Source organism: Magallana gigas, chromosome 6 (assembly GCF_963853765.1).
Source record: "Magallana gigas chromosome 6, xbMagGiga1.1, whole genome shotgun sequence".
In the NCBI taxonomy this organism is placed as follows: domain Eukaryota; kingdom Metazoa; phylum Mollusca; class Bivalvia; order Ostreida; family Ostreidae; genus Magallana; species Magallana gigas.
Window position 1 is genome coordinate 25,532,977 of NC_088858.1, and position 21,597 is coordinate 25,554,573.

General features: G+C 32.4%; 2 protein-coding genes and 1 long non-coding RNA gene across 4 annotated transcripts; all 3 read right to left on the reverse strand.

The window, feature by feature from the left end:
* Positions 1–1,725: 1,725 nt before the first annotated feature.
* LOC105343855 (uncharacterized) lies at positions 1,726–9,661 on the reverse strand. 2 transcript variants are annotated; one of them, XM_011451352.4, is made up of 7 exons: positions 9,521–9,661; positions 3,336–3,398; positions 2,796–2,840; positions 2,618–2,662; positions 2,293–2,352; positions 2,005–2,082; positions 1,726–1,878 (listed from the first exon to the last, which is right to left on the reverse strand). In XM_011451352.4, the coding sequence occupies exons 1-7, from the start codon at positions 9,581–9,583 to the stop codon at positions 1,819–1,821; spliced, it is 414 nt and encodes a 137-aa protein (XP_011449654.3). In that variant the 5' UTR covers positions 9,584–9,661; the 3' UTR covers positions 1,726–1,818. The 2 variants fall into 2 exon arrangements, with proteins under 2 accessions (XP_011449654.3, XP_034326577.2); XM_034470686.2 differs by lacking the exon at positions 3,336–3,398.
* An 827-nt stretch (positions 9,662–10,488) lies between these two features.
* On the reverse strand, positions 10,489–12,892 carry LOC109620671 (protein Star). Its single transcript, XM_066088143.1, has 4 exons — positions 12,708–12,892; positions 11,946–12,387; positions 11,638–11,832; positions 10,489–11,101 (listed from the first exon to the last, which is right to left on the reverse strand). Exons 1-4 carry the CDS (start codon positions 12,713–12,715, stop codon positions 10,748–10,750), a joined length of 999 nt encoding a protein of 332 aa, XP_065944215.1. The 5' UTR covers positions 12,716–12,892; the 3' UTR covers positions 10,489–10,747.
* A 2,067-nt stretch (positions 12,893–14,959) lies between these two features.
* Positions 14,960–16,605, reverse strand: LOC136276649 (uncharacterized). The gene is made up of 4 exons (XR_010715201.1): positions 16,506–16,605; positions 16,245–16,415; positions 15,772–15,844; positions 14,960–15,138 (listed from the first exon to the last, which is right to left on the reverse strand). It is a non-coding gene; the product is annotated as an uncharacterized lncRNA (long non-coding RNA).
* Positions 16,606–21,597: the final 4,992 nt, after the last annotated feature.

Sequence of the window (21,597 nt, forward strand, 5' to 3'; positions counted from 1 at the left end):
AGGACAGTTTTGATGGGGGGGGGGGGGTAATCTGTTAATTTTTTTTGAGTTTCAAGAATTCATTTTTTTGTCATATTAATCGGCCAAGAACTGTATATTGTGAAAATATTTTGAACAGTGTGAAAGGTTCAGGAGCTTATTGGAAAAACATAGCATAGTCTTATATGCAATATTATTTGTGCATATTTGGGAACACAAATTGTGACATTTATACACTGGGGTCAACAGAGCAGTTCCAGCGAGAAAATGTATCTTGAGTCACAAAGAAAGTATTTATAAATTGGCAAACATTGCAGTTTCATAATTATTTTATTAACAAAAATATGCTATCATTGAGATCTAAGCATTGTTTTCTGTGTTATTTCATTTCATAAATCTGTTAAAACTGTACAATGTACTTTGATTGCGTATTACTAAATGGAAAAATTGAATTGCCCAGTTAAACTTTTTTTTAGACATTAAATTGAATTTATATTCACCTGAATAAAGGGCATTAAATCCCAATTATTATACCCCCCGCAAACAAAGTTTGGGGGGGTATATAGGAATCACCTTGTCTGTCCGTCCGTCTGTCTGTGCAATCGTGTCCGGTCCATATCTTTCTTATGGAGAAACATTGGAAGTTCTTACTTCACACAAAGATTGCTTATGACCTAAGGGTGTGTCATGACCTTGACCCAAGGTCATTCAGGCAAGGTCACTGGCAGAAAAAGTGCAAAATTCGTGTCCGGTCCATATCTTTCTTATGGGGAAACATAGGAAGTTCTTACTTCACTCAAAGATTACTTATGACATAAGGGTGTGTCATGACCTTGACCCAAGGTCATTCGGGCAAGGTCAAGGTCACTGGCAGAAAAAGTGCAAAATTCGTGTCCGGTCCATATCTTTCTTATGGGGAAAAATTGAAAGTTCTTACTTCACACAAAGATTGCTTATGACCTAAGGGTGTGTCATGACCTTGACCCAAGGTCATTCGGGCAAGGTCAAGGTCACTGGCAGAAAAAATGCAAAAATCGTGTCCGGTCCATATCTTTCTTATGGGGAAACATTGGAAGTTCTTACTTCACACAAAGATTTCTTATGACCTAAGGGTGTGTAATGACCTTGACCCAAGGTCATTCGGACAAGGTCAAGGTCACTGGCAGAAAAAGTGCAAAATTCGTGTCCGGTCCATATCTTTCTTATGGGGAAACATTTGAAGTTCTTACTTCACACAAAGATTACTTATGACCTAAGGGTGTGTCATGACCTTGACCCAAGATCAATTGAGAAAGTTCAAGGTCATTGTTTCAAAAAAGCTAAATTCTGTCTGTGTCATGTCTTGTATTAATGGAAGTATTAGAAGCTAAAGATTAACAGTTTTCAAAAATAAAGCAGTTGTTATTTATAGAAAATGGACAGTGAAATAGATTCATCCAATATTTTCTATAATAGCAAAAATACACGCGTTATGATTTTTTTCTTAGCGGGGGGTATCATTTGTGAGCTTGCTCACAGTACCTCTAGTTTTTAACTAGATTGTTGGCGTATAGATGATTAAATCAATACAGTCATTTCTTTTATCCAAATTGCAAACTTTTTAACTAAACTTATTAATTATGGATGAAACTTAACAATTCAGAACAAGATGTGCAGATTTAACATTAAATCGAACAGAAAATGCATGCGATAAATCTCCCCCCCCCCCCCCCCCCCCAAAAAAAAACAACAAAAAAACCAATCAAATTCATTCAACCGAAATTTTAATGAAACGTAACTATAATTGGAAAGTTTTCAGAAAAGATGTTTTTAAAAAAGAAAATAACAAGAAAGATTAATTTAGCGCCGTCGACAATAACAGGCTGTACAGTAGCCGAGAATTCTTCTGAGAATGTTTCTCTGAAAAGAAAAGACACACATTTATAAATGTTTTGCTAAAGTACAAATTACCGCCTTAAAAGAGGATTCCGAGAACAAATTTGGACTTTTAAGTTACTAGTGAACGTACGACAATTGTAATCTTACTTTCTTCCTTGGTCTGTATGCAATATTCGTTGCATCAAAAAATGCCCTTCGAATGTCCACTTCAGCAATTCTGTTTGCCTGTAATCAAATTTATAATTAAATGCTTCGTATAGTTTTACTATTAATCATATAAAAATGAAATTATTCTAATATAAACAAGGCTTTAACAAAAATGTGGAAGAGAGAGGATGGGGATTGTATGTGTAACAGTAATTTTTCTACGCATGAGAAGTACATTTTTAATCACATTGATACTGTAAGCTTTTTAGACTGGGGTTGATGCCATACCTCTGCGCCATATAACATTTCTTCTATGGCCTCATCTATAACCTCGTCAATGAATTCTCTCTGGAAGAAATATTATTAATTAATCATCTACAAGCATTTGGATTTTTTTTAAATGATAAGGAAATTTGTTTTTATGTTTGATGAAAAAATAATAAACAATTTGTATTACAAATGTTTAACAATAATTATTGTTGATTTCTCTCCTTTATTTGGTTGATATTTTTGTTTTTACATTTGTTACAAATTGATCTATATATATTCAAACCTTCCCATTACAAGTCATTGATGAAAATATAAACATCAAAATGTGTCAATATATACATACCATGTCACCGTCATGTAACGCATCCGGATTTGGAGGTCTGCTGGGCTAAATGAAGGAATATCAAAATTGAATTCAATATTTTGTCCCCCTTAATAAATTACCCAGGTACATATGAATAAATGGTTCCAATTTTAATGATGACTGGAAATAAAATTAAACTTTCAACGAAAAAACTTACCCTTGGACCCAACTCCACAAATCTAGCCGTTGGCTGAGCAAGGAACTGTTTGAAAAGAAAGTTATGATTTGTAACGGGTTATACGGGTGACGTACAAATGTATACTATATGGTTAGGTATAGTTAGAATTTAATGAATATTTTGTTAAGAGGGCTGTATGGTAATGATCATTTTTAACCTCCTTAAAAAGAAGAGCGCCGTAAAAATTTGACTTTACTTAATATATGTTGAATTTGGTACTATAAAAAGTATGTTCAATGTAAACAATTAATTTGTGAAAGTTAAAGATATATCTCACAGGGACCAAGCCCGTTTTAACATTAATTTCAATGTAACCATAAATAAATATTTATGGTTACATTGAAATTAATGTTAAAACGGGCTTGGTCTCTGTGATATATCTGATGGGTTATTTGTTGACCATACACTACAGCCATCGAAACAAAACAAAAAATAAAACAAATCTTGGGTTCGTTAAAAGAGAGAGAGAATAAAAAAAATGATAAACAAGGTCAAGAATACACAAATAAGTAGGCTTACCGCTTCTACCTCCTCCTTTGTCAATGTTTTTGAGGGGTCGAGTTCGCTTATATCTAGTTCTACCTTTAAAGAGTATAAAAAAATCAAAGTAACAGAGAGAGAGAGAGAGAGATGCAAAGAAGAGTGACCAAATCAAACGCTATTTAATGATAAATTGTTTAATATTATATCAAATGATTTAGTGGTACAGAAATTAAATGACAATAGCCTCTCATTTTTAATTAGACATCGTTTTTAACTTTTACTACACTAGGAAAATATAAAATAGTTTCTCAACCAAAGGAAAATTATTAATTTAATTATAATGGACAACATGATGAATAAGAAGTTACTGTGTTTAAGTCAAATATGCGTAAAAATTTCTTTCAAAATCAAATTTTCAAAAATTAAATTCAGTAAATGTGAACAAAAGCCCCAGGCGGATTTGAATTCATGTTCTGCGATTTACACAGGCCTGTTAAGGTTGAATATCCCTCTGATAAGAGAGATAACTCCTGTAGAAAATAATATTACTTTGTTTATGTTAACTCACAATTACTAAGGCATGTAGCAATAAGGGAGGCAGTGCCGGTGTAACGAAGAATATTGACCCGGGTTGAAAATTGACCCGGGGGTCATTTTTCAATGTTGAATATTGACCCGGGGGGTCATTTTTCAACGTTGAAAATTGAGACCAAAATCGTGAAATTTATACCCGGGGTCATTTTTCAACGGTATGAGAAAGATTTTTCTAAACTCTGAAGACATCGACACGTTGAAAATTGATCCTGTTGAGAATTGACCCCAACCTCAGAGTTTTGATCTGAACTGGAACTTACTCTACACAGTTTAAATGTACAATCATGCACATATTTGAAAGTTTTAGTTTTAAAATGTTCATACTGTCCGATACATATGCGGACGGGCTAATTTCTTTAAGCTTGATAGGTCCAATTAATCATTTAATTTTGAGACTGAAAATATGTTATCCATTTATTATTACTATACTATGTAAATAAAGCTAAGAAAATAACCGTTTGCTTCGGAATGGAACAGGCGAGTAGGGCTAGAATACTTTTTGACATAGATGACATGGTTTTCATTCCCTCATGTGACAGAATTTTAAGTTTCAACTTCATAATCTCTGATAAATATATCTAACAAATGTATTGCCCGTTATTGTCACTTTTAAGGCAATTCAACAGAGCTCTATTCGACAAGCACCTGGCGTTGTGTTTTCTAATAATTGAAAATATAACCTCTATACTGTTTTATTGGGTAAAGGGTATATATATTTATATCAAGACAAAAGGATATAATGACAAATGCCTATGCTTAATTTGAAGCAGTCAGCATCCCTGACAAAAAAATAAATGAATGGTTGTCATATTTTTATCTTTTTTTTATGTATACTGTATTATACATACTCGTATATACTTAACAATAATTTTTCATAAACTTGTCGGATTAACTTTATTGAAGCACCATCCAATTTTCTGCATATGCAGAGTCATAGTTCTTTTTAAAAAATGCAATTTATTTAGAACTATCAGTGAGTTTTCAATTCCATTAATTACCAGTAAATTAGAAACACAGGCAACTGACGTAATATATTTCCTCAAAATTAAAAACATATAGCATACAGCAAAAATGTTATCAATTTTTTTTAAAAAAGTAGGTTTGCATCTAAATATACAGTCGGAGGATGGTTGATCTAATTATATTAATGGTATACATGAAAAGGCATGCAAAAAGTTGAATATATTAAGATTAATCAAGCATACAATTGATAGATAAACACTTGTTAAAATTCGGCTTTTATCAGACCTAGACTGGAATATGGTGATGTTGTTTGGAGCAGCTGTATCAAGGAAAATCCGATTTGCTTAAACATGTACAAATTGAAGCAACCAGGACAGTGAAAGGGATCAGAGTTAATTCTTCTAAAATCATTTTATATTGTGAGCTTAATTTGGAAACCTTACAATCTCGAAGGGATAAACATAAACTAATTATATTCTCCAAGATTATAAATGGTTGAGCACTACACGATATGTTAGATTGAATTCAATCATATTTTCTAACTGAACATACATATAATCTTAGGTCGAATGAGCTTTTTTACTATCTACCACTATATACTTATTACAATAGCTTTGCTCCGTCTACATGTAAATTATGGAATAATCTTCATGCAGGAAAGAAATTTCATCAATTTTATCTTTCTTTAAGTCAAAACTTAAAAAACAAAATATACCTAAAGCTTACAAAAATTTCAGTTAAGGCAATAGGAAATATTATTTTACGTCAATTACGGAATAAAGCTAGTAAAGCTTACTTTAAGGATTTTTTAAACTGATGGGAGTCGATGTTTATAGTGTAGGTCTGCATCTGAAGGAAATGTGATTTTTTCCCCCTGGATATCCAAGATATACTCAACAAAGAGACGAACTTTTTAAACAACTTATTGACATTAGTGTACCTTATTATATGAACTATTTACTTTATGGTAGTTCTGATTTTTCATATAGATAAAATTGTAAAATTGTTTCCCATGTTTATATTTATATTAGAGCTCCAAAGCGTTTTTGATTCTCTTAGGTTACACGGTTTAAACCTATTTAAGTATTATACATGTATATTTTTACTTAATACATGTATATAGTCCCCTTTTATTTACTGTTCTTTTCAAATGGGCTGGATCATGAAAATGTCATTCTTATGTTTGAATCCCTGCAGGTATAAATGAAGGTGATAGGTTGTTAATGTAGGTGTGAGTCAACATGTCTACCAACAATATGTCGTACAATCATATATGATAAATATTTAGATAAATATTCAAGTATCCCCTGTCTTATATGCACATAATATCAATAATATTCTGTAAACTTGTAATACTATATTCTTATGACTATAGATAATTTCTTCTTGACTTTGTATGTTTGAAAGGGTTAACATAGGCTATGACTCTTATCCAATCCATTCAATAATTTGAACATTCCGTTCAATAAAACACGTTTAAATTGAATTAATAATGTAGGTGGCTGTGATAGGAAGGTCAACCATCTACTCCAACGCTGCTGTATGATCTTCTTCTACATATTTCTATTCAAAAAATGCAATTTACCTATTTATTGACGAAAACAATTACTGTTAGTATTTATGATAAATTTTTGTAATCAAAGCAATTTAGAAACTATTAAAGCAAAATTATTTTATTGTCATGCTGTACAAAAATTAGGTTGCTAACTTGCTACAGATTCCATGAAGCAGAATTGTTTATGCCTAAAAAAATCAGCGATTTGATGATATTTAGTTACCCTAGTAACTACGTAACAAATAGAATTTAAAAAAAGGCTTTCAAGATATAGTTACTACAGCATTATTCATGAAAGAGTACATGTTAGCATATCATCATTTTGTACAGTTATTGGCTGGATAGGTGTGAATACAAAATTCAGATAATCACAGTTTTTACAAACTGAGTGGGTGCGAGCACAAAAATCTCAATATGACATACTCTACATTTTGTATTTGCACACACCCAGAAAATATACAATGAACAATATCAAAGTTTCAATTTACTGGGTGAACGTAAAACCAAAATTAAACAATATGATGTATTGTAATTTTTAAAATATTTACATTTGTACACTTCTCCAGCGAATTTAAAAAATGGAGTTTAACTGCATTGAATATTTTAACGTGTAATTATGTATATGTCAAGGGGTAGCTGATATATAATATTCTGGGCTACATTTGGGAACAATTATGAACTCCAAGGCCTTTTGTGGAAATGACGCTGAATATTTATTGTTGTATTTGTATATCGAATAAATGGTTTCCTCAAGTACAGCTAGGTGATCTATAATCATATACAATAAAATATTACTAAAAAACTGGCATTCTCTACATTCACTCATTAAATTTATCTTTAGTTAAATAATATTTAAATTACACATATTTGATTAAAATAACTCACCAAGTACAACAGCAATATGAACTAAGATAATAGTCGGGTTGACAAGATATAAAGCTTAATAATTCAACCGTCTGTCTTGGGTGGCATCGTGATATTAAATCAAAGTTCGTGCTAAAAATTCGATAATGCAAACGGACATGCCCACTCACTCACTTAAACCCGAAAAACCAGTCTAACACACCCATTCATTCACTGATCCACCCGCCAAACGTAACCACGTGACCTCTCGTACTACTATCATACTATGAATGATTGTATGAATGAATGAAGCGGTGTGAATGTAAACAAATGAACAATGGGAAATGAAAACATGAAATGTTGAAATAAGTGAACGCAAATATGAATACTAATTAACTAAAATAATTAATCCTGTGACATATACAAATATTCTTAAAAAACATATATTTTTTAAAGAAATATATAGATATCACTCAAAACAGCAATTATACGCGAAAAGTTTATTATGAATAAAATAGTTATTACATATTTAAAGGGATAATATGTCAATTAAAAAATATTCATTTATAAAGTTTCATTTTTAACCCCACCCCACCCCCCTTGAAACATATAAATATAAAGAATAAATATGTATAAACTGATAATCTTTAATCAAATAAACTCAAGTTATAATATTGATTCCTTATTTTGTGCTTCTTTGCTGTTGAATTTTGAACCGGTTTCATGATCAAAATTCCACGATGCGGGTCAATTTTCAACGGATTAGGGTCTTTATTCAACACCTTTCGTCTCATTATTCAACGTGGAAAAATGACCCCCGGGTCAATTTTCAACCCGGGTCAAAATTCTTCGTTACACCGGGCTCCAATTTATGTTGGAAGGCGACATTTATTTAATATTCAATTATAAAAAAAATTTGAATGAAATGAACTGAACCCAAACTTTTGGAAGGAGAAAAAAAGTAAAGAAAACTTTTACCAAAAAAAAATGCTAGAAGCGAATCGTATTTATCAAAAAATTTTAATCAGGCAATATCTACATGTATACATGTATACATGGATTAACTTTTTTTAAAATATTACTTAATTTTATGTACTAGTTCAGTACATGAACAGTACGTGTTTGGCCAGAGAATGAGACTGATTAACTTTGACTCGAATAAATAACTGTTCTACAAATTGTATGAATATTTCTTTACTCAGTTAATAAAACGTATGTCATTTTGCTTGCCAAGAAACATATTCGTGATTTATAACAAATTTTGTATAATGTTGTATGATAAGAGATGTTGTATAATCCTTTACTCTCTCTCTCTCTCTCTCTCTCTCTCTCTCTCTCTCTCTCTCTCTCTCTCTCTCTCTCTTTTAGCATTTCTAAAACAAAAAAGGGACAAAGACAATTGCAAACTCTAGTCTTAGTTATTGTCGTTTGAATCTTTCAAATGCTTAAAATTGAATAAGGGGTTTCTTATCTGAGAGAGCAGATATGGGGCAACAAAATTAAAAAATAACAATATAACATTTTATTCAAGACAATATATCCCTATATTGAGATCATACCAATTACTGGAAGATCATTCATTTGATCCCCTTTTGTGTTATAACAAAATGCTCTCGCGACTGGTTTAGCATTTTTAGCATTTCTAAAACATATGGATCCATTTACATGTACATCTTATCCAAATTTAAAAACAGAAAATCTTTCTGATTAATTAGAAACTGTGGCAATGTATCGTGTACCGTATGTGAAACATGTATGTAAAACCTCCAATTGTCTATGATAAAGGAAGATAACTCTTGCTGATTGAAGCAGTTTTTGTTACAAACCTGAACAGAAAAGCAGCGCTTCATTATGTTTTCTTATATGAATTGACAATGTATATAACTATATATTATTTTCATATACAGTTAATATTTTTAATTTTATGCTGCGATGGTAAAATTTTGCTTTTTCTAATTAGGCCTACTATGTCTAGTTTTCTTCATATCATGATTAGACACATTATCAATTTTTGAAAAATCTAGCAGCACTTCATCACATCAACTTTGTTTCATTTGAATCTATTGATATTGACTTTCATGAAAAACAATATGAAATTTTTTAAAAAAGATATGGTAAAATTAATAGCAGAGGGATATTGACAACATTCTTCATTCAGCCAAACCGATTTTTAGAAACAATTTAGTTGAAACATTGATGTCATTCAAAGAGACAAGCAGTATTAATCTTTATCAATCTGTTTTGTAACAAATGTACATGTACTTACAAGGGAATGGTCCTCGGTATGTCTAGTAATGGGGTTGAATGGTCGTTGTTCTTTTTTAGGCATCGTATCTGATAATCAATTTTCCTTTTTAACCACACAATTGCACAAGTTTCACAACATCAAGTCTCATCACTTAGATGACGTTGCTATGATGATGTCATAATGATATAGAGATCTCGATCCCGATCATATTTTGAATTTAAAAAAATGTCAAGATTTTTTATCATGCCTTTAAAAAAAAAGAGATATAACTGATTTTTTCCTCTTTCAGTAATTCAAATTAATTAAAGAATTTCCACAGATTTCACTTTTCATGTAAAACTATAACGTGTTATGAACTTCAAGAAATAATTAAACAAAACTTAGATAAATAACAAATAAATAAAGCTGAAAAAATAATAGAAAAAAACCAATCAAACCAATGTCCAAAACCAACCAAGGTTGTTTTCACAATTCTAAATAATATTTCAAATGATTATATTCGTTCTTAAAATAACAAATTTTAATATCCTTTTTTTTTAAAGCCACACTGTACAATGTATTTTTAAAATTGTATTTGTTCAAATTGGAAATCGCTGTATACATGTATGTACAATATATTAAAGGGGCATGGTCACGATTTTGGTCAAATTTTATTTTTCTGTTTTTATTATTTGCAATGATTTAGGAATGTATTTCTAATGATCAAATGAAATTTGGATGCAAGTCGTTGAATTTTAAGCAAGATACAGGGCTCACAATTCTTCGTCATGTAAACAAGGCCCGTGTCCTGTATCTGTTTACATAGGTTCAATAAACCAATAAAAAAATCTTTTTAAAGGTAGTTTGTCTATCTTATTATTCATTTAAAGCATAAATAAACAGTTCCTAACGATTAACACATTTATTTAAGGTATAAAACGGGATTTTCCCCTTCAACATTCGAAATGTAAACAAACGCTTTGTTTACATAGCGAAGAATAGTAAGCTCTGTAACTCGCTTATAACTCATCAAATGACACTCAAATTTTGGTTGCCTATTAAAAATGCCTTACTAAAGCATTGTAAACATTAAAATCGAAAAAATAATTTTTGACCAAAATCGGGACCATGCCCCTTTCATAAGGCTGGTACGTGCACTTTGGAATATCATTAAGGTATCATAGTGGTTATTTTGATGAAGTATTAAGAGAAAATAACTAGTCTTTATTCAGTTCGTTTCCAAAAAAAACCAACAACAACAAAACTTCACGCGCTCGAATGTTTCCGAATAAATATCAAATCCCTTGACAGCATGTTGTAATTTTCAATTTTTGTGACGAGTTTGTAGTTGTTGGATTTCAGGTAATAAATAATGTCTGTTTCATTTTTGTCACTGCATCGATCACACGAAATGGATAATGTTTCTATATTTATCGATTTCAGTGGCATTGTCTTTAAAACGTCTAACTCTATTCCAGAAAGATCCAAACTTAGAAAGTCCACAGCTTGTAAATCTAAAGCAAGTAGTATTGAATGTAATGGAAAACACTGTACATAAGTGAATGGACTTGTTGTGTTGACTTCGATTCTCGAATAAATGCCTCTTTTTGACATCTTCATCTGTAAGATAAATTGAAGAAATAGAAAATATTCATCACACAACATTACATTTATTACACTAAATACACTTGATTTGTACCGAAATGACGATAAGAAGCACATTTTACGAACTTCTCGGGCCTGTCCGACAAAGCTCTGAAAAACACCTAGAATGTATTACATCAATCTGATTAAAATAGATTCTTTGATAGGCGTCCGTGACAACAACCCCCCCCCCCCCTTTTTTTTTGTATAAAACTTGATCTGGTGATGTTTAAGTAAGGCTTCATTAAATTCATTCTATATACCGTAAAATATACCAAAAAAGAGACATACCAGGCCGTATTGCAGATAACTAAATTCATCGGAAGGGACTCAATTTTGTATAAAAAAATTTAACATCCGGTTTGATTTCATACATTCGATGTGTTTTTCCGAGTTCCTAAGAAAAGGCCCGAGAAGTTGCAATTGTGTACGAAACATCAATATTAAGACTGAATATATCTTGTTTCAAGTCACATGAATAAATGCCATATTCATTGTAATTTATTTCTTACCGTCAATGGATACGGATAAGGACTGACACACGCGTTTAAAATGAAAGCCATTCTATGTTTGAGCATCAACTTTTGAAAACTCGTCGGATCGGGTTCGATCAGCAATCCTTGCCACTTCCGGTATCTCTCAAAAAGCAGGGTAGTAGACTGTGTCTCACCATCGTACGCACCGCATTCTACATAGAAGCCATTCTCCTGGAATTCAGTTGAATGTATGAATAGAATAAATATTAATTGTTCTGAATGAGCAGTGGCAAATTTGCAGATATATTTTATGAAACACAATTTCATCTGTAATAGATATATACCTTGTTATTCAGTAAACTGTCGACAAGGGATGACTGACCGGAGGAATAGTCGATTCTATGGTCGTAAAATTTGTACTGCTTAAGAGAAGGATTATAAATCCAGTAATTTCTTATCAAACTTAGCAAACGAGCGTCATCCATAGCGACCTTTTCGTTGTTTAATTTCTTAGTCATATCTCTAAAATCGTATCTCAATTTTCTTGCTTGAAGTATGATCTTTGGTTTAAAACTTTTTGGTTCGTAGCAAGTGTTGGCGTTGAAGTTTTCAACGTTGAGTTCTTTGCGCTGACGAAACATTTCCGGTACCAATGGAATCGTGGCTTGTTGCTGGTCGTTGCTGGTCGGGTCAGTAATGAAGGCCTTCATAGCAGCAAGCAAAGACACCACCAGCAGTGTCCCGAGGACGGCAATGGTTAGAAACACTTTGCTTCCATCCATTATTCTGCAAGGAATTATTGAAATATGTTTAAGCGATTTCAATCATCGAGTAACTGTTTATATACTTCTGTAACAAGCCATTAACAACTACTTCTGACTGAGATCTTTTAATACAAATCAGATTCGAATAGATAAAACTCTCGCTCTGGAAAATTTCTGTCCACAAAAACTGTTTATTTATTTAGATTTTACAATTTAATGAAAATAACATTGCGTTGAAACTAAAAATAAATGTAAATAAATTCAGCTGTTAATGATTAGACAAAGTTATGGTTACTTCATAACCTTAATTTAGTAAATTAAATTTTCGGGTGAAAATCTTACCTTCTCATATAAGTCAAATCTTTTCAAATGTTGTAAATTCAAATCATTTCATCCGAACTAATATTTACATGCATATGAAATGTATACATAAAGATGTAACAATCTTTAACTGCAACAACTATCAGATAAAATTCTCATCACATGTTATGTCTTCACAGCTTATTTGATCACATTGGTTATTATCAATCCATAACTATTATATTTATTTATGCATACATGTATAAGCAGGCTCACATCTCACAATGAAAAGACTTTTGTTGTCCTATGAAACAGATGTATGCAATAAAAATCCAATCGACATATCCCCCCCCCCCCTCTCTCTCTCTCTCTCTCTCTCTCTCTCTCATGCAAAATAACGTTTCCAGTAAATTAGCCAAAAAATAAAATTTCGGAAATTTTATTTCATTTTTCATGTACTTAATTAATCTATGACACATGTTCCCTTAAATATAGAACCATTTTAACAAGATCTTGGGCTTTGGGTATTTGTGTCAAACAGCATTGTGACGTAGGGCTGTCTATTTCATTGCTGGCATTTCAGCTATGGCTCTTTGAAATCAACAAGGTTTGTCTAGCCTTTGAGTTAACTAAGACTACGCCATCGGTGTGAATTTCGCTTGAAACCGCGTCATTTTTAACTTGTTATGACGCAAGAAATAGATAGTTACATCCTAATGAAAGTCCAAGGCCATGTTAAAATGGTTCTAATCCCTTTTTTATCCGAGATAAAACAATGCATGGACGACGTGAAAAACCTTTAAGTATTATCATTTTGGAGCAGGCAGTGAATCTTTATGAGGAAATTTTACAAACGCCCAACTCTATTAAAACTTTTTGTGATAATCAAAACTTACAAGCGGGAATTGTTGCTTTCTGAATTCCGTGTAACAAACTTTAATATCAAAGTGTGTTTTATAAACTTTAATTGAAATACGCCCAGATGTTCAAGAAAGTTGAAAATGTGCATATGACAACCAGATATGTAACCAGATAGCCATGCCATGACTTTGAATTGTTGGTATTACAAATTGGTCACTATGATACTTATGTATTCTTAGATATTGCGCAATGAATTGTTGTAATGAACTAACGATAACTATAACAGAATGAACTCTGCGACTCTTGTAGTACTACGCGACATTCCTAAATGATTTTATGCAACCAGATGTAGAATGCAGGCACAAATATCCAAATTGGGAGTTTATAAATGAGTTGTCGTATTTGGAAATTCTGTGTCTGAATCGATAGCTCTTGTACTCTATACTGAGTCATGTATCGCATGTTTTATATAACCTTTGAAACCTTTTAAACCATGAATGTATAATTTTATATATGACCTTTTAGAACTGTTTTAACAAGCGCTTGGACTTTGGGCAGTACGTGAAAAACTCCGATTTGACGAAGGCGGGGTCTACTCATGGTTAACTGTTCAGTCATTGGCTAATAAATATGAATGTATTGAACGCAATGACACTCGCCCGACTTCACCTAGAAATGTATATTTCGCTGAAACAGTGTCAATTTCACACAGCAGAACAGATCTTGGCAAACAACTTTCCTGGTTTGACAGTCTATGAATACTAATGAGGTTCTCTTAGGGAATTAGAAGAAAGCAAGTCAATATTTGACAGCTTGTTTTGATGAGCAAACTAGATAGTAACATCCCACTGAAAGTCCAAGCTCTTTTTAAAACGGTTCTAATATTGTACGAAAACGATGCGTCATACTCAGATGGGAGACTTCAAGCCTGCATAATTTTGGATAATTGGATAATCTTAGTCTTAAATGACTATAAATAATCAGATACGAAATTCGGGCACAGTAAATCCAAATTGAAAATATATAAACAAATTATCAACAAATTGTCATCTTTGCGATCACGTGTCTGCAATGACGGCCTTGGTACTGCAAGTTAGCAATGTAATGCTTGTTCCATCTATTTAACCTTTGTAACCTTAAAGCCATGTATAAATGAATGTATAATGCGTTTAAGCTTACAAGCGATGCATCATACCCAGTTGGGGGACTAAGACACCCTGAGACCCAAAACCTGCATTCGTACTCTTTGATAGACAGTTCTGACATTTTGCTTTATTAAGAAATAAATTATAACTCTGGAATTTGAACACTTAATGTTCACTCATGGTCATCATAGATGGACCAAACTAGTTGGGACTGTCAATTATAAGTAAAATGTTAAATAATCCCTTGTAAAATTATGTTAGACAGACTTTTATTTGACTTTGGATTATTTGACATCTTTGATTTGGGCTGCTTTTAATTGATGTTATAACTTTGACAAAACTATACGATCACGCTTGTTAATATACTGCTTGATAAACAACAATTGGACTTGGTGATTGAGTTGAACCTCAAGGAGATAAAAAAGACGAAAGGCTGCACGCAGATAGACTTCACTTCACTGGATGATCTAAAACACCATAGAAATAAGATTAAATGCTGCTAGTAGCTTGCTATATAACAGTTGAAAATAACAAAGTGCTTAAAAAGAACTTTTGTTGAATTAAAAGAAAAAAATATGCAAATTATACATGTACCAAGTATTTAATAACTTTACTTTTGTTGACTTAAGGAATAAAGTATTATTGGGTGATCAAGTATGGTCGCAGGTGATCAAATCCAGTAGAGCCCGATATCTCATACATGTATGTAATATTCAAAGAATGATGCCATATTACTTATATTTAATTAATTTTTGGTAATTGTACGATTAAATACATGTAGGATTTAATATTAAAAAAACACCATTTAATATTAAAACATGCAGTCGTTGATGAAACGTATTGGACTACTAGTATACATTTCAAAATCAATTCGCATTGTTATCAGACAAAGATACTGGGAAATGTAATTTTTACGATTTATTTTATACCTTGCTGAGCAATGTAGAGATGATCCTTAATACTTGTAAGTTAAACAAATTTTACAATTTAGTGCATTTAATATTTAGAAGTAACGTTTTTTGGTTACCAGGCTAAAATGTTACTAATGTTAATTTTCCGTTACTCTTAAATATGGGATGACAAAATGAATATACATGTACCAATGTTTTGGTTCTTTTTCCCTGTTGATGATACTACGTGTTGATAAAATGGGGTTGGTAAGTGTTATAAATTCTGCAAAAGAGAATTTTAAAGACAAATTAATATAAATATACTCAATATTCAGTGCCCCGTGCATTATGTCATGTTGAATATGATAAAATGTTACAAGTAAAATTGATAACAATGTAAGGATGATACAGCCATTCGAGTTTAAGCTTGCTGGCTGTGTGGGCTACTATATCATTGAGGAAAAGTGCATCGTGTTGGCCCTCGTTACGAAGAATAACGACCCCCGTATAATAACGACGGGGGGGTCATTTTTCGACGTAGAATAATGCCCCCCCCCCCAGCTGTAGAATAATTGGATCATTTTGAAGAAAAAAGACCTAGGGCCAGGGGTCATTTTTCTTCTTTACACCTGACGTTCAACAAGCGTGTACAATACTGATCGTATAGAGAGTATAAAATGTACCTGGGCATTGTTGAGTATTACAGGAGGCTGTCTGCAGGGAATCACCAATACACGGCAGTCCACCATAAGATGGAGAGGGATTGTCACAAGACCTGTTTCTGACCTGTATTCCACCCCCACAGGATTTATTACAGTCATAGACCTGCCTCCAGGCACTCCAGGCACCATTTACTATGGTATAAAAACTGTTTATTTAAAATACGTTCGCCCTTAAGAGAAAGCGGAGGTAAAAAAAATATGTCTACGCGAAAAGTAAGTAACCTGGACAGGACTGTTGATTGCAGGGCCTTGTTTCTAAGTCAAGATTCTGTGAATTTCCACAACTGTCAAACCGAATTCCTCGCCGTGACTGCGTGCCGTTGTCGTATAATTTAAGGTCCGCCCCTTAAAATGGTCCGGCCGGACCCTTACTGTTAACATTTAAGGTACGGCTTTCCCCTATAAGAAAAGGTCCTACCCGTAGTCATTTATTAAAGTTAAATGAATTAATTATTCTCTTTTGCTAATGTACTTGTATCTTAAAGATGTCTTTGTTTACATAATCCAGTCGGCCATTTGCGTATGGTTTATGTATGACCGTATTATTTTAATAAATTACTTTGTGGAATATCAAACATTGATAGCGGGTTAGATTTTGACTAATTGTTTAAGAATCTGAAAAAAGAAAACCAGGAGTATTTTGTCGATAATTTGCACACACCATGTAGTCCCTTTGTTTTTAAATCTCTTCCGGTGTGTATAATGTATTAGCAGAGGGTTTCACAACAGGTGAACACGGGTAAAAGAAGCCCTGCAGGCATTCACACCTGTGCCAATCAGAATACACCACTGAGCTGAGAAAGAAAAAAAAATGTCTCCGCTGTATAGTGTTCTTCGCAACTAAGATTGTCTTTTTATTTTCAGTAGACCAGAAAGTTATTATAATATATTAATAATTCATAGATATCTAGGTAAATTTATCACTAGTTTAAGATAAATAATAAAAGGTCGCATATGTGGATTACCGTAACAGAGGGTATACGTTGACAATATAGCGTACATACGTAACTGTGGTAGCTGTAAGGACGTGAAAAGACAAATGAAATTAATTAGATAATACTTGTACCTATAATTAAAAAGCATGTTTTAACTGACTACCGGTAAAGTGTTTAAAAAAGTAATGAAAGTGATAAAGTTGTAGTAATATTCTCTCTCTCTCTCTCTCTCTCTCTCTCTCTCTCTCTCTCTCTCTCTCTCTCTCTCTCTCTCTCTCTCTCTCTCTGACTCTCTTCATAATGTGCATGCAATATTGCTAAAAAAAAGTATAAGTGTTTATTCCCCACAGTATTTGATCACCTCATTATTCTCAAAGACTTATTCCCACATCCTTTAATCAAACGTACAATTCTTTTATATGTATAAAATATATAGTATATAATATACATGTAATTAAGCAAGGATTTGGTTACAAGTAAACACTTAATAAGTAAATCCGTTTCCATCGATAACGTTTACAAAATTCAAATTGTTGATATGTCCAAGTTATGATTTCTCTGAAAGCACATCTATTAAAAATTAAAGACAGAACTGATACTTTCAAAAATTGCGTTGAGGAAGAAAATAACAACATGTAGGTGCAAAGTGTATAATTTGTGATAAAATTGCTATGTAACAAAGCGCTTTAATGCAGAAATATATTTGAAACTGCCTTAAAAAAACAATATCCTTGCGGTTTAAAGAAAAATATGTATCTCCGTGGAGTAAAATATTGATGTCCTTATCAAAAGGGATAGTGTCTAAGAGAAGCATGCAGTCTTTCATTGGTATAGATTAATCTCTCTCTCTCTCTCTCTCTCTCTCTCTCTCTCTCTCTCTCTCTCTCTCTCTGACTTCCATGTTGGAAAAGTGCCTAATTTCATATCCCAAGATAAGATCAGTCTCGATGCAGCAATGGTACATGTATCATTGTTAAATAAGAAATGCATGTAGTTAATCAAGTTGACCCTTGCATTAACTTTCATTTAATGATGATCTTTTTTTGAGTGGGTTGAACCCAATAGTATAGTTCGAGAAAAGGTCCGCCCCGTTGAAATACTGAGTGCAGATAATTAATATTCATATTGATGCTTGTATTGATTTATCCTGATGATCTTTTATATTAGGGATAGGACCTTATACTGTGGTTCAAGAAAAGGCCCGCCTGTTGAAATACCGAATGCAGAAAATTAAAATTCTTATTCAATTTGATACTTGCTTTGAATGACCCCGATGTTCTTTCAATACATGGGTAGGACCCAATATTATGCCTCAAGAAAAGGTCTGCCTGTTGAAATGCTGGATGCAGATAATTGATACTAATATTAATACTTGGTTTTATATACCCCGATGATCTTATAAAATATCGCTAAAGAAAAGGTCCGCTCGTTGAAAAAAAATCAACATGTCAGTACATGTAATTAAACAAGGAATTAAGAACAAGTAGGTAAATACATATTAATAATGTATGGATGTTTATCGATAACTATTTTTTATTCAGAGGGTAGGACACAATATCATAGTACAAGAAAAAGTCCGCCCCATTGAAATGCTATATGCAAAAAACTTCACAGTATGTTGACCCGATGATCTTTTATTTCAGAGGTAGGACCCAATATTACATGTATAGTTCAAGAATAGGTCCGCCTCGTTAAAAGAACTGCATAGTCATACATGGCATAGACATCGGAACCGGGGGGGGGGGGCTCCACATTTTTTGCAAAGTTAGACCTAACCATTAGGCACATAGCATCAGGGAAAGGCCACCCCCCACTCCCTACTTTTTAATATTGATTCTTGTAGAGATATTTTTCACTTGATCTTCTTACTGTTGGAGTGGACATAAAAGTGACTTTAGCATAGGGTTTTTTTTTTTAAATTATTCAGATTAAAGTTACACATTATTTATAATAGTATTTAAATAATTGATTTTCATCGTAAGATATTCCAATTAAAGGAATGAGACCCGGTACATGTATATATACATGTATTGTGTCACTAAAAAGACCGAAAACTTAATGTAATGTTAAGAAAGAGAAGTTGCTGTAGTAAAACAAATTTATAATTGAGTTTATCCGACGACTTTTTAAAAATGTGACAAAGGCCTGAAATCCAATGTGTCTCGTTGAAATAATCTTAAAATATTACGGTCGGTTTGTCCTATTTGTCTGACGGTATTGATTTTCATCTAATGGCCTTCTTATTCTTTTTTGGGCGAGGGGCCAAGAAATGCACTTCATAATGTTCATATGATACTTATGAGAAAAAAACCCTAATACTATATGTGCGTGTAGCAGGCAGGAATTTAAAATAAAATTTTACCGGACGGAGTGTCAACATTTGCCCTTTACACACAACTATTTTCTTTTTAAGGAACAGAATCCCCTTAAATTCTTTTAAGATACAAACTGCTAAGACATCCGAAGGAATGTGGCTCTTTACTAATCTTACAGGACTGTGCTTAATATCTTAAAATTTTGTAATGGGTCACGTTTTTAAGCGTGTATCGTATTGGAAAGATGTGCAAAAATAGGACGTATAAAATATCCATTGTTAAAATACATGATCATTTCAAAAAGTCAAATACCTGAATTCGAAGGTGTGAACCCTTCACACCTGCAGGGTGGTGTGTGTGTATAACACCTAACTGAAGCCATTGTTTTATTAATGACACCAATCAGTTTCATTTCCTGTTTTTATAACATCGACTGGCAAAATTAATGTTGAAATTAAAAAAAACCCAACAGTTTTAAACTGTTTATGTGTGTCCTAACTACATGTACATGTAAAATAATGTATTTTCATTTACACTGTGTGATGGATGTTTACCAACTCACCTCGGGTAAGTGCTCCTTTTAAAGAGTTACAAAATGATGCCACTTATTTTATAACAAAATACTCGAAATTGAGAAAAAAAATACAAATTAAAAATATACCCGAACCTTTTATGTTAGGCGGACCTTTTCTTATACGGGCCGGACCCTTTTATTGCAAAGGCGGACCTTAAATGTAAACATTTATGGTCCGCCCCGGACCATTTTACAGAGCGGACCTTAAATTATACGACACCGTTCCCACAAGATACACTGCATGAGGTCCAATCCCCATGAAAAGTTCCACTTGTCCCTTGCATTAGGGAATCATTTATATGCATAATAATTTTTACAATGATGATTTACTGCTGTGAAATATTTTAACTGTTGGTGTTTTTCATGGTAAAATACGTAGAATTAATCAATACACAATGGTTTTGATCATAAATTTAGATTGAATTTAAAACTCGCATACTTCTGCCCTGACATGTAAGAGAATTTAAACAACATGCCTGAAAAAATATATCAACTATATATTTGGACTTTATTAATTATATGTGATATAAATATTTTTAAATGCAAGAAAATTATATTGACAAGCAAGTTTCATATCTTTTTGAAAGAATGCTTTATTGATATGATTTAATTAACTTACTAACCCCAGTAACTGACGTAATTTATGGTGTATTGAAACACTTTTTTTAAATCAACATTCGTGTTATATATACAGTATCTTGACATGCAGGATATTTATATGTCGACATGCGAAAATGTACTATGTATATATTGAGGTAAGAATTTATTAATGCAAGATACCTGGTAATTACGTCTGAATGCAAGATGCTTAAGCTGCGACTTTTTATGTTATTGTCTTTTACTAATTAACAATTCTTTATTGTCAATGAGTCCAATTGTTAATTAGTAAAAGACGTTATTATACCGATTTTCACTTGCAACTGTATTCCGAGTATATTGACATGATAAAGTTGCATTCCAACATGTCGACATAGATAATCACATTACAAAAAATATTATTGAAATTTCCTATCCAGCTATGGAGATTGGTAAATTAAACTGTACCTCAACATTGATATTATGTATGTAGATGTAATCATTTGATATGCAAAAATAATGAATTGCATTAAATTGCATTTTTACTTCTCTGGAATGTTGGTATCATTATTATGCATATAGGAGACGCAAATTTAAACACTATGAAATACAAATAAGATTATCAGATTTCAAAAATTGATTGACTGATTGGTTGAATCATTTCTGATTTGAGGTTCCAGGTGACTATGTTGGCTTGATTTCCTTGGTTGTATCAAAGACATTAAACAGTGGATCCTAATCAAACTTGGAAAATTACTACCGAGTCTCGTCTATGAAAGAGTGACGCACTACGTACGATAATAAGAATATACATGTATATTGATGAACAAAATTATTGATGATGAGTATTTGCATGGCAATATTGTATGCATTAGGCCTAAAACTGGATATCTGTTTTGAAAGTGAGCGAATGA

Excerpts from the sequence above, each read along its gene's own strand:
- LOC105343855 (XM_011451352.4), bottom strand. The coding sequence starts at position 9,583 with ATGCCTAAAAAAGAACAACGACCATTCAACCCCATTACTAGACATACC. Across the intron at positions 3,399-9,520 it reads ATACCGAGGACCATTCCCTT|GTAGAACTAGATATAAGCGA; the intron begins GTAAGTACATGT and ends TACTCTTTAAAG. Across the intron at positions 2,663-2,795 it reads TTGTGGAGTTGGGTCCAAGG|CCCAGCAGACCTCCAAATCC; the intron begins GTAAGTTTTTTC and ends TCCTTCATTTAG.
- LOC109620671 (XM_066088143.1), bottom strand. Across the intron at positions 11,833-11,945 it reads ACAGTTTACTGAATAACAAG|GAGAATGGCTTCTATGTAGA; the intron begins GTATATATCTAT and ends ACTGAATTCCAG. Across the intron at positions 11,102-11,637 it reads CTTATCCGTATCCATTGACG|ATGAAGATGTCAAAAAGAGG; the intron begins GTAAGAAATAAA and ends TTTATCTTACAG.